Raw genomic sequence first — 13,603 nt, 5'->3', positions numbered from 1 at the left:
TAAATGTCAGAAAAAAAAAATTTTCCAAGACCAATTAGCACAGAGACTCTTGAACTGGGCACTCACTCTCTGCCAGGCATTGTGAGCATGTTCAATTTGCAATCGAAAGAAATTGGTATTGAGCACTGAATCCTTGTAAACACAAAATTAACTCCAAACCACTGTGGTGATTACAGTCTCACAAAACAGACAAGCCATTATAATTCTTGAAAAAAATCTACATAATGTCAAAATATTAATATTTTGCATATAATAGGCTGGGACTAAAGTCCCTGAGCATTAAAGGAGAAGCAGGAAAGTGGGGATGGAAAACATATTTGGCAAGAAGTTGCAGGGTGTCATTATCCTCATCTTGCTTAGGGGATATTAACAGAGACTCTGCTCTGAGCATAATCAATCGGGAACTGCAAACACAGTTTCTTCAAGGGCTGAATCACGATTCATGGCCTCACCATCCGCGTTTTACTGAATACAGAGCGTGAGCGGTGCCAGCAGTCCCTGCCAGGAGCCCACGCTGGGAGACCCGGCTTGTTTCTGGGGCTGCCAGGTGGGTGCATGCCTTGCCCCTCCAGGTGTGAGAAGGTCCCTTTCCCTGGTGGGTCTGCATGTGCCTGGGTGTCTGTGGCCCAGTCCCCCCACCTCCCTTGCTCCTCCTGAGGGGGCTGGGGGTCCCCGCCCTCCTCGCAGCCTCCTTCACGGACTCCCCAGGGGAGGTCCGCTGCGGCCGGCACTTGAAGTGGACGCAGCCTCTCCCCTGTTCTGGGGCCACACTTCTTTGCTGTTCTAAAAACTGACCATTTGTAGCTACAAAAGGCAAAAGAAAAAAGATAAAATTTATCACATTAATTTTTAAATGAACCCTGTGGGAAATATATTTCCTAGGTATTGAATGAACAACGTAAAATTCAGCAAGACTCCTGCAGTTCGCAAATGACACCTGGGGAGAAAACATACGGTTCTTTTTGTTTCCTGCTCAACATCTACCTTCCCTTTGCCACGCTGTGCAGAGACGCACACACCGCACACCAGCACGACTTTCCACTTGATGGGCTGCATGGGACAAGCCAGGCTCGCTCATTTCTACCCAGGTATTTTTTAAAAATTATCTGTAGAAGCTTCGTTTTCCTTTTTCTAAGGAAAAAGATAGAGTTTAGAATATGTTCTGTAATCTAGGAAATACTGATTATCCATTATCTGAAAAGACATTGATATCATCCTTCTTCTCACTAACCGAAATCATTGAAAAAACATAATGAAAATTCATTAGCTATAGATTCCCTCAGAGTTATGGTTTAAGAGCATAATTATTATTAAATAAAATTTGTGACAGTCCAATGACCTGTACCTTTTTATTTAAATTGGTACCTAAATATTAACTGTAGTTCAGCACTTAACTTTCATAATTATACTTGATGGTAGTTTACGGAAATAAAAATTTAAATATTTGTGTATCTTATTTGCTCATAGTTGAAAGTTCTGTTTGTTTTACTAAACTCTAGCACGTCCCTAGTATGATGCAGGTTGACTCACTGTCTCTACCTGTCCTTTATTCTCCAGGTGACCTGCGGGTGCTCAGCAGCCCGGTGTGTGACTTCAGCCCGGAACCCACCATCGGGCTGGGCCTGTTAGATCTTTAGGGGCCGGTACATATGGCCGGGGCACAACAGGAAAACAGGAGCCAAACCAAACGTCCCCCTCCCCAGAGAGAAATGAAGGTATCTTTATAGATATTCTTCATTCTAACATGTAATTTTCTCTCTTTTTTTTTCCAATTCAATTTTACAAGGAGGAACAGGAGGGAGAGGAAGAGGAGATGATGAAATTATAAGCGTCCCTCTTGGCCCTTTCCATCTGAGGGTTTCCTACCCGTGTGATGACCTCCAGCCCCAGCAGCTTCACCCTGTGGCGCCCACAGCGGCCCGTGGAAGGCGCTTTCCCTCCTGAGTCGCCAAGGGTGGGCGATGTTTGCGGGGAGAACTGGCAGAGCAGGTGCAGCTGATGTCCCCCGTCCTCCACCAACACACGCCTATCTCTGCCACCGCGGGAGGGGCTACATTCCCACAGGACATTTATCTGGGTTATTTGGATTCATAGGTTCTCCAGCAAACTTGGCCTTAATCCATTTGCAGGCCTACCTATCTTGTAGCCAGAGCAAAAGAAGTCGACCCTGCAGAGATCTGAGCAAGGTTGTTTTCACTGCAGGTAGCTTTGACACTCTACGCAATTTGATGCTGATGGGAGCAAAATATGGCCATGATTAGTTAGTTTTGTTTTGTTTTTTCCTTTTTGAAACAGGGTCTTGCTCTGTCACCCTGGCTAGAGTGCAGTGGCCTCATCATAGCTCACAGCAACCTCAAATTCTTGGGCTCAAAAGATTCTCCTTTCTCAGCCTCCCAAGTAGCTGGCACTACAGGCGCGCACCACCACACCTGGCTCGTTTTTCTATATTTTGTAGAGATGGGGTCTCACTGTTTCCCAGGTTGGTCTCAAACTCCTGGCCTCAAGTAACCCTCCTGCCTCAGTCTCCCAAAGTGCTGGGATTACAGGCACGAGCCACCGTGCCTGGCCCATGATTAGTTTTTACTCATTTCTGAATGACCAAAAAGAAAAGTAAAGCTATTCAACTAACAATTTTCTATTGCTTCCCACCCATTGTCTTTCCATTCTCCTTCTTCCTCCCTCTCCTCTTCTTCCTCCTTCTTTCTCTCTCTCTCATGCCAAAAGCAATGGATAAGGAACTACCCGTTATTAAATTAAAAACATTAGAAGAATAAAGAAGCCATAAAAATTCCTCTGCATCTTTAGTCAAGGTTTTGCCTGCATTGATTCATAGACACATGTACATACTTCACACAGGCATCCTCAGAAAAGAGGCCCGTCTACTTTTCAACTCTTTATTTTTTCTTTCTTTTTTTTTTTTTTATCTCTTAGGGATTTATTGAGTTATACAAATAAAAAGAAACAAAAAAGCATATTGGAAAGGGCCTCCTCATTTAATATAAACTTGGCCATGGCACTCAAATTTATCTCTACGCAAATTTCATTCACACCGCTCCTAGTAGCCCTTATAGCATCTGATTCTAAGTCATTCTGAAGGAAAAGAAAATTCATTCTGAAATAGAGCTAATTAGGATAATTCATCAGAATTCTACTCGATCTAATTAAAAGGTTAAAAAAGTTTTAAATACAAGCCAAATTACCTTCTTCTGGGATTAACAATTGAAACCCCAAATATCCCAACATCTTAACAAGAAAGGCCTTCACAGTAATTCTATGAAATTGTAAATGATGCCAATTTTTTAAAACAGAGTTGTTGATCTTCAGGATGAATGCCTGAGTTGGCTGACAGATGCCATACATACATATGAATATGTCCAAGTAGAATTCCCTAAATAGAGAAATAATTTTCTCTAATTTCAAAAAAACCAGCTTCTCCTTTAGAGTTTAAAAATTGATGGATTCAACGGCAAAACTATGCAACAATTCTGGAGTAGAAGGAAAGGGCTCTCTTTGTAGTATAACCTCTTGCCAGTATACTGCCAATACCAGGTAGGGACAACTGGAAACAAATGGCAGGAGTTGCTCAAGAAAGTATCTGGGTTGAATAAAGTTATGTCAACCTTCCAGACCCTGGCTCCTTCTAAATGGGTAATAGTTCATTCATGCAAACTGCACAGAGGTTAAACAAACCAAAACCTACTAAAGAAATTAAAAAACAAACCCCCCAACCCAGAAAACCTTTCCTGGATCTCTACTACAGGTAAAATGTGCCAAACCCAAATTTTCTGCTCTAACATGGGTCTCGTTGCCCTTTCAGTCTGCTCTAGGGTGCAGACTTACTGGTCCTGGGTAGGGCCTTTGCCTAAGTATCCTGGGCAGGGCCTTTTCCTAAGCATCGCTGTGGGTGTGAAGACAGCTATAATGTGCCCAGTTGTCAGTAGGCAGTACAATGCCACTGGACCACAGACGTCCATCTCACTGCCTCCATTTTTCACTGTAAAACCAAAGGCTGCAATCATGAACAAATGTGGACTTTCTCAAAGGACAAATGAAGAGATTGAAGGCTACAACATTTCCTCCTTTGAGAAAGACTGGAAGAGGTGTCCACAGTTATATAGATTTCTGCAGACCTTGTGGTAACTTCCAAAAGCAATAGTAGCAGCAAGAGAGGAAAGGAGGATGTTTATACTTTGGACTTTGTATCAGGCACTTAAATTGTTGGAGAGACATGCCATTCTGAACCAAAGATGTAAAAACTGGGTTGGAGTAATCATTACAAGTGATCTAATAATGGGCTTTCAGAAGCAAAGTGGAGGTGTGGGTCAAACCTCTGCCCATCCTTTAGTGCTTTCAAGTTTTCTAAATGCCCATAACCACAGCAATGGCAGCAGCGGTGGCAACAGCAGTAACGGTTCTGTCGTGTCTGTTTTCTGTGTTCTGTGGCTGACCGGAAGGTTCTGGTGTCACACTGAGCAGGCTCTGGGGTGTGGCACACCTACTGCCCGGGGTCAATTAGATCCATGCTGCAGCCAAACATCTTCACCAGTTGTTCCTCGTAGTGTGAGATGTTCCTCTTCATGATGTCCATGCAGGGCCCCAGAAGCCTCTCAAATGCTTGTACATCCATAACTAAGCATTTGACATCTCCAACTGCATAAGCTGAAGCAGCTCTGGGTTTGTTTGTGACCAGTGCAAGCTCTCCAAAGTACTGCCCCTTATGGCAGCGGGCAATCTCGACCTCCTGGTTCCCACCATCCTTGTTTGTTTTAGTCTTGCTTCTAATCAAAATGCTCACTTCACCGGACTCTATGATGTAAAAGCTATCAGCCTTTTCACCCTGAGTGATTATGCGCTCTCCATCCTTATAAATCTTCTCTCCTATTACATCGACAATCTTCATTCGTTCTGATACCTCTAGTGACTTAAGGAGAGGCACAGATTCAATAAATGATTCAAACATCTTCCTCTTTTTTGCATTGTTTTTCACTATGATTCTTCTAAAAGTCACCCGGTCCAGTCCCCAAAGAGAGCCTTCTGAGGTGGCAACAATGGTAGCAGCTCTTGGGGTGTTGTACATCAGAGCTAGTTCTCCAAAACTGCCACGGTTGTCATACTGACCAACACAGCGGGTTTGATTATCTTTTGTTACTAAAATGTCATAGGTTCCCCGTTCTATGACATAAAAGTTGTCTCCATCATCTCCTTGGTCAATGACATGCTCCTCAACTTTGACTATCCTTTCAAACATGGCATCGAGGACTTGAGAAAGCTGTTCCTGATCAAGATTTTTGAAAAGAAGAATATCTTTGCAAGATTCCTGAAGTCTGCATCTCTGTTCATCAGTTTTAGGATGAATCACCCTTGGATCAGTATCTTCCTCTTCTTCATCAGGGTTGTAGGTCTCAGCACAGACTGATAGTCGCCTATTAAATCTGCCAGGAACTGGAATTTCCAAGTCCGCGTCCTCCTCCGAGTCGCTGTCCTGGTCGGCGACATGGTCCCGGCCGTGCTCTTGCGTGTGGTAGCCCAAAGAGGCGGCGGGCAGGACTGAAGCTTGGGCGCGGGCCTCGCGCAGACGGGTGAAGTAGTCTACCGCGAAGTCGACAAGGTCATGCGGCTGCTGCCGCAGCACCTCCACCGTGTAGCCCTGCAGCAGCTCCGTGAGCCCCGGCGGGATCTGGATGTGGCTCATGCCGGCGGCGGCCGCGGGGACAGGCGGGGACAGGCGGGTCCAGGCCCCCGGCGGCCACAACCTCCGCGCTCCTTTCACCGGCCTCTCGCTCGGCGGGCGCGAGGTCTCCTCACGCGCGGCCCTGGTCCGGCCTTCCTCGCGTCGCACTGCTCTTTGGCCGGGTCCGCGTTCCAGGCCGCGCAACCCTAAGCTACTACGGCGGGCCTGACGCTGCCGCCGCTGTCACTGGGCCACCGCCACAGCCGCGGAGGCCGACGGGCAGGCGACAACTCTTTATTTTTTCCATAGCTAATAATAGTTACTATGATACAAAAAGAAATTCCCATAAGTTATCATTAGCTATAGTAAAAATAAATAAAACATTCATAAAATGATATTCAGAAACTCTAACTGGAGGATAATCTTTAGCATAGTTTTTGATCCTAAAAAATAAAATGCCTTTGAAATGCTTGGAAAATAAATGAAATTTCAACATTAAGAAACAGGATTTTGAATGATGACTATGGATTTATTAAGATGACTTGAGAAAGAAAATGACACTGAAAGACATAAAATAACTTGGATTTTAGTACTTTCCATAGTAAAAATACATTTGTGTTAAAATGTTAAAAAATGCACATGAGAACAGGGTGTTCTTAGCTATGCAGTTACTGTCAGGAATGTCCCTTGGTGTCAGTGGGTCACCGTGGTACCGAGAACGTCTGATGATCACTGCTTTCTGCAGCACGGCCTGGAGGGGACCGTGAGCTCCCGTTCGGGAGATGCATTTGCAATGGAATGCTGCAAGGAAATGGAAGAGCAGGCGAAGAAAGGCAGGCATGGGACAGGCCTGCTGGCACGGCTGTGGGCAGGCCTCTGCCTCCCCTCGGATGTGGGGACCAGTCACATCGCAGCAGAGCCTGGCAGGCCTGCTTGTCACTGTGGCTGACGGGATACCAGCAGCACTGGAAGGCCAGGTCACCCTCTCCCAGCTTCATCTCTGGCATCTCTTTACCAGTTTGAGCTGTGAACTCTCTGTCACCAACTTCAGCTGGAGAATCTGTGAGGCTGCAGAGACGTATGACACTTCACCCCAGGACGGCTGCAGGATGGACTTTCGCTATACAGACCACGCGCATGCAAATGCCCCGTGTTCTGATTGCATTCGCACGCAGTGCTTCAAGACAGCCCTCTCCCAGGGGTGGCACAGGTGGCCAGCGCGGTAGCTGTCACAAATGACCTCCAGCATGGCCGGAAAGTGTCTCCTCTCTCTCTCTGGAAGTGGCCATTTCACAGCTTGTCACTGGAGTTGTGTGATTATCAGAAGGGAAGAATCCACGTCTGAAGCTAAATAAATTCATTGTCATAAGGGCATATGTTGGACTTAAGGCCTCATATCCCAGGAGGATTATTTGACATCTCACAGTTATGTTTAAAGCTGCTTTAAGATTAATAGACATAAGTTCCAGTTTTCCTGAGAAGGTACTGAAACAATTCCGAGTCCGTCTGATTTCTGGAGAGCGTTGGTTAGCAGCTAGCCTGTTGATTGGCAGTTTTACCCACACAAAAATAGCCATTTTCGTTGCAAAGCAGTCCTGAGCAGTCTCCTGGCCAGGGTGTGTGATGCAGGGGCTATTTTTGGAAACAAAAGCAGTGGCAGAATGACTAACTCCATAGATATCATCGTGGCTCATACTAAGGGAGACCTAAGCCCAGGCGCGGTGACAGCAAGCCGGGCACATGACACGTTCGGCATATGCTAATGTCCCTGGTATGTAGGTCACAAACAAAATCAGTGTCCTAACACACCCTTCATTATTTTGCCACGATCACAGTGTTTAACAAAACTAGATGATAGAACCCACTGTAGAAGCAGATATTGGTGGTTTTCAATACATTAAGATGAGGGGAAAAAATGAAAAATGACAACGTGTTTGAAATGCCGGAGACATTTACGTTTGAAACCAACGTGTCCTGCACCTGTTTGCCACAGCAGAGATCCCAGAGGTGAATGAGGCCAGGCCGCACAGAGCTCCCGCCGGGGGCGGCGCGAAGGCTTCAGAGTCATTAGGGTGTCAGAAAAGACAGTGTCCGCCCTCCCCTCTCCTCACACGGTTTAGGGTTTTGTCAGATTTCTCATAATTAACCCTGATATTTGACGTTTAATATCTCGGCCATTTACAATCACGTTGAGTTACTGGTATTTGGCAGACAAGCATTCGGGATGTATGCAAATCTTTCAAGGATACTGCCAGAGACTTTTTAAAATTTAGACTGGATTGGAAAAAAAAAATGCTTAAATTAATCTCATTTTTTTTCCCTTTTCTGAATCATTTTCTGAGTTAAGAAGGGGCCTAACGTGTCATGTAACTAACATGGTATGACATCATTAGTTTCAATAGTTCACTTCTATCACGGTATTTTGCACAAAATTTTCAAGAAACTGAGGCTATTAGCCACAATAGAAAACAATAGAAATGTTTTCTAAAATCTCCAAAGCTTGCTCCCTAGAAAGCGCTACAGGGAAAGAGGAAATTCAGGTTGTGCCATGCCAGCTGGGGGCTACTTACAGGGCTTAGAGAGTCAGACCCACAGAGCAAAAGCATTCGTCACCGGCTCATTTCCCCTTTGGTAGGCGCTGCCTGTTTGCAAGGAGCAAACCAAGGCCCGCCCGCCAGAGCCCTGCGTGCAGGTCCAGCAAGGCTGCGGGTGCACCGTCCAGACGCCCGCACGCTGCTTTGCATGACTGGACGCCGCTGGATTTCACCCTGCCCCTTCTGCATGCCAGGGGCGAGAGCCGCGGTCAAGGTCTAACGGTAACAGCCACCGTGGACTGAGCACGTGTTACTGCGCATCCCAGGCACTGACCGGGGCTCTACGTGCATAATGTTACGCACAACACTGTTGGCGCTTGGAGTGTTTCGTGATCTAGAGGGGTCAGCTGAGACCTTGACCAGCGAGGGTGCTCGCCGAAGCCGGGCAGCAACCCCGAGGCCCACGTGTGAATCCGTGCTGCCTTCCCCGTGTCACTCACTACGGAGATGGCTCCACTTGCCTTATTGTGCAAGGAGACACAGCCGACTACGGAGACCTTATTTAAATAGCCACACATGGATTAGCCACGTTTTATGACACAGTTCTTTGTTCTATAGTCTCCTCTTTGGGGGCAGAGAAACTTCAGTTTGTAAATTCCACAACACTCATACAATAAGGAAGGCGGGAGATAAAATGGATCTGCCTTGGTCCCACAGATGTTGCAATCACTCGGTGACACCAGCGCGATTTAGCAGTGATATGGTCAGAAGTCACGATGCAGGTAGCTTCCTTTCCTATCAAGGCTCACTGGTTGGAAGTTTGAGGATGTGAAACAATAAATCAAGGCTTCCGAAGAACCAGCCCCAGGAAGGGCCCGCACACCCTGGCTGGCCCCGCCCCCGCACCTCCTGCCCCCTGCCGGGGTCAGGGCGCTCACACCCCGTGTGCAGACTTGGAAAGCTGCTTGCCAAAACTTTCTCAACTTTCCAACGGTAATAATTCTTCCTTTCACCCCAGGCAGACAGGACGACACTTTTATCTAAGATCAAATGTCTCCTGTATCTTCTCTCTCTTATCAGTCATGTAAGCTCCCTGTCTTGGGCAGATCCAAGCAAACTTCAAAATCTTTCTAGTCTCCAATGGACAACAGGGTCCATTAATCCCAGTACGCATCCACATGCCCAGAACACTTCGTTTTATTTTTTTATATGTAAGTTATTATTAGTATCGTTATTATTATTATTTTGCTTTAATCACGTAGGCAAATAATGCCAGCAAGAAAAGGGCCAGTTATCACCATTGGTGTGCTGAGGGGCTGAGGACACAAATCAACACCACCCTACAGTGTGACACGGGTCATACTGACCAGCACTGACCCTACGGTGTGTCTTGGGTAATTCTGACCAGTGATGACCCCACAGTGTGACAGAGGTCATGCTTACTTATCCTGACCCTACAGCATGACATGGTCATACTCACCAGCACTGACCCTATGGTTTGACACAAGCCATACTAACCAGTGCTGATCCTACAGTGTGACATGGGTAGAGGGTCATACTGCCCTGTCCTGACTCCATAGTGTGTCGTGGGTTATAGGGCCACCCTGACCAGTGCTGACTCTACAGTGTGTCATGAGGGATACGAATGGGACACAGGTGGGACAAAGCACCCAATTCACAAGGCTTTTCCTGCTGAGACCCCACAGTCTGGCTGGCATGGTGGCCGGGTGCCAGCAGTGTGTTTCCAGGCAGTAGGAGAACATGGAGGAGTCCTGGGCTGTGGACAGTGAGGTGGGGGAGACGAGGCGTGATCCCTCCCACACTGGGCTTCAGCGGGACCTGCAGCTGTGGGAGGGGCCTCCTGCTGCTCCCTCCCTCGGCCCTCCCTACCCTCCTGCCCCCACCTGTCAGCAGTGACTGGGCCCCTACGAGGACGGGCAGGACTCAGCGTCCAAGACCAGCTTGGAGGCTCACAGCCCACAGGGAGACATTTCCGTGGAAAATTGGATGAGGCAAATGCTTTAGGTTGCAAACATCCACCTGGGAGGTGGCAGATGAAGACACAAAGTGGTCAATTTCAGAAGGCTTAAAAATGGGCGAAGTGTTTGAGCTAGATCAGGGAGAGAGGCGACGTCTGTGAAACCCATGGGGCCCGATAGCGCTCGTGCTCGACAAGGGACGTCCACTCCGGCAGCAGTGGGCACACAGGAGGGACGGGCCCCAGAATGGTCTGTAGGCTGGGATGGAGCATCCTGACACTGAGACCCCAGGCCTGGCCCCCGGCTGCTACATGATGACCCCAGGAAGGGGAGCACGGGCAGAAGGAAAGTCCCACTCTGCGTGGTGACCAGATGGCTGGGAGGATCCTGATCTCATCAGCCGCAGTGGAGACTCCAGAGAAACGGTTTATTTTTTATTTTTTTTTTTAAGTAGAGACTCATAGATGGCAAAACACATTTTGGGCATTTCACGCTTGAACAGGAATAAGTGGAATACCCAAGGAAATCAGTTCAGTTGACAGGTGGAAATGAATGGTCGGACCATAAAGAAGACCTTCCAAGTTGCAGATGAACTTCCGGATTAGCTCCCTGATGTCTGGGAAGAGGATGGAGTCTGGGAAGAGGGATTGGGACACGCTCGTGGTGGATGCACAGGGGTCAGCTAAACACCTAGAGATGGATCGTGGTGGGGAAGGAGGGGAGAAGGGAAGAGCCCAGAAAGGAGAGGGAATCAAACCTCACCTGCTGAGCACGCTCTGTGCCCCCACTGTCTGTTCTAATCTCCATTGATTCACTTAATCCCTAAAACAATTCATACCAAGTAGGTGTTCATAGAGTACTGACAATTTTAAAAAGACCCCAGAAGTTAAGTTAGCGACCTAAGGCATGACCCACGGAGTCAGTCCACTGCACAGCCACGCTGGTCTCCCGTCCTCCAAGGGAGAGAGAGGTGGGCCACGTCGGTGTGATCAAGACGCCAGCAGGGTTGCCAAGTCCGGTCAAGCTGCGCCCAGTTGCACAACGTCACCCTGAAGGGGCTTCCATGGCAGATGCTGGTTCTCAGCGCACATAAATGATGGGCAGGGCTGTGAACAGTGGGAAGAGAGGAGGGGAAGTAAAACTGTGAATCAATTATGTGTGTGGAGCTTCTATTACAAGATGATTCAGTTGTCTCGGAAACCCGTTCTGCCAACCTCGATGCTCCATCCCACTCGGGGAGGTTGAGGCTGAGAAGGTCCAGCGCCAGCCAACTGGCAGGACCGCCACGTGCCGAGCGGGCTTCACACCTGGCGGATGTCTGCTGGACGATCAGGCGAGTCTTCTGGCTCACAGATAAGAGAGGAGCCTCTGCTCAAATCAATAAAAATAAAAATCAGTCTGTGAACCTACTGAATTCAAGATACAGCATCACCCTCATTAACTTCCAGCGTCCTGGGTCTTTAGCAAGAACACGTTCATTCTGACTCCAGAAAAAGTTGTGCAAAAAGAACTTCTCTTCTGCTTCAGTGCCCACTGAAGGCAGCTTTCATGTTGCGTATCCAAAACTTCACCCAGAAAAGGAGTCCGTTTTCACTGCGGCTGCGAGAGTTCAACAGTCCTTCCTCTCCCGCTCCCGCCAGCAGCATCCTCTGCACCTGCCCCCCTGGAGCACGGCCCCACTGAACCTCCTCGGCAACTGCTGCGGGGTCAGGGCCCTGCCAGGGTCAGCACCCCAGGGACCTCACTCCACGCATCGTTGGGCGGGAGCCCTGTGTCGGCGGCGAGGGAAAGCCTTCTGCTTGCGGCAGCGGGCTGGGCTGCTCTCGCAGTTTTGCAGGTTGCGGAGTGAAGGTGATCTCAGGGTGATCTGTTGTTCCTCGGCACGTCACGCGGGGCTGAAGTTTGGTGGGCCGTGTAGAGCAGCACCCAATCAGAAGGGCACCGCCGCACTGTCCCTGACGCCGGCACCGAGAAGCAGGTCCCTTATCAGAACATGTTTAGCAAAACATTTTCATTTTTCTGTCTCATTTCCATCTGGACTTTTATCAACTCTGCTTTGTGAAGGTTAAAAAAGTAAACATAAGGCCAGCCGTCTGCGGCAAGCGGGCCGTGATACCTGTCAGCGTCTGGCTTATTATTCATTGCAGTGTGTTTGTCATTTCCTTGGTGTGTTAGGGTTACAGCCTGCAATTTCCACCAATCATGCCCATTATTTAAATGAGACAAATGGGCTGTTGTCAAGGAACGTGATCTGAGTGACATTATTATTCTGACCTAGTGTAAATGTCGTGACCTGTCTTGGGTTTCCAGCGGCAAGAGAAAAGCGGCAGGCCATCGAGGTGACAGCCGCCTCTCCATAAATCAAGCGATCCAGACGTTATGATAACTTTTATTAAAGAGCAAATGGATTTCTTGACATTAGGCTTTTATACATTTGAGACGGTAAATGTAAATGGAACTGCTTTCCCCCAAAGAGATAAAACTGATTCAGTTCGTGTGAGTGGAGAAAGGAAATGATACTCAATTTACTGAACTTGACCAATGTCTGCTATGCATGTGCAATGATTTGAAAAATTACAAACAGCCAAGATGTACGAAACACACTTGCATTTTATTTCAGCAAAGGACTGTGTGTACAGTCATTACTGACATACTGATCGTGTCAGTAGTATGTCCAAATTCAACATTTATAATATGTCATTTTATTTTAAGCCATTATTAATGTATTGCCTATCATAAGTAGGCTAAAATAATTAGGTGACGGAGACGTGATGAATTTTGTTGCATCTACTTTACTTCAACGAAAGTCTTCTCTGCCCATGTGCTTACCAAATTTCCGTTAGCAATAAGATGTGTTATGTATTAGGTTTTCTGTTATTTTTTTCCTGATCTGTGTTGGGTTTTTTTGGTCATAATCATTTAGATGTGTGAAATGAAATATGTTTCTAAAAATAACCGGTTGCTCTAAAAAAACCTAAAAAAAATATGTTTGTGTTTTGCAACATTTAACCACAAACTCTTGATGGTTCAGAAAATACATTAGAAGAGGTTGATGCACTTCCTGAGAAATTAGTATTCATATGGAGAAGAAAAAGTCATCTTCAAAAGTTATAAAATACCGACATAGAATAAAAACAAGGAGAACTTTGTAATTGCAGAAAGAAACATTTAAAATACAACTTTCTTCTTATAATGGGGGACATTCTGGACTGGGGTGCATTTTTTTTTATATTTCTCTGGGCACTTTGAAAAATCCCAGTTTTTATTTTCATCGATACAAGATTGGGACAAAATACAAAAGACTGACCCCCAGTTATGTTTTACCACGTGTCAAGGACCAGAGAGAGAGAATTCATACAAAGGATCTCTGGTGAGGGCCAGGAGACGTGTGTCCTCATCTGGGATCGGGGCTGTCTCCC

At 47.0% G+C, this 13,603-nt stretch overlaps 1 protein-coding gene across 1 annotated transcript; it reads right to left on the bottom strand.

Annotated features, from left to right (window-relative positions):
* Window positions 1–2,987: 2,987 nt before the first annotated feature.
* LOC138397926 (cAMP-dependent protein kinase type II-alpha regulatory subunit-like) lies at window positions 2,988–5,912 on the bottom strand. Its single transcript, XM_069492060.1, has 2 exons — window positions 5,360–5,912; window positions 2,988–5,275 (listed from the first exon to the last, which is right to left on the bottom strand). Exons 1-2 carry the CDS (start codon window positions 5,690–5,692, stop codon window positions 4,496–4,498), a joined length of 1,113 nt encoding a protein of 370 aa, XP_069348161.1. The 5' UTR covers window positions 5,693–5,912; the 3' UTR covers window positions 2,988–4,495.
* Between the last annotated feature and the right edge of the window lie 7,691 nt (window positions 5,913–13,603).

This window comes from Eulemur rufifrons, chromosome 17, assembly GCF_041146395.1.
Source record: "Eulemur rufifrons isolate Redbay chromosome 17, OSU_ERuf_1, whole genome shotgun sequence".
Classification (NCBI taxonomy): Eukaryota; Metazoa; Chordata; class Mammalia; order Primates; family Lemuridae; genus Eulemur; species Eulemur rufifrons.
Note: the sequence above shows the minus strand (reverse complement) of the source record. Positions and strands in the feature narration are given on the sequence as shown.

Excerpts from the sequence above, each read along its gene's own strand:
- LOC138397926 (XM_069492060.1), bottom strand. The coding sequence starts at position 5,692 with ATGAGCCACATCCAGATCCCGCCGGGGCTCACGGAGCTGCTGCAGGGC. Across the intron at positions 5,276-5,359 it reads AGGAAGATACTGATCCAAGG|GAACAGCTTTCTCAAGTCCT; the intron begins GTGATTCATCCT and ends AATCTTGATCAG.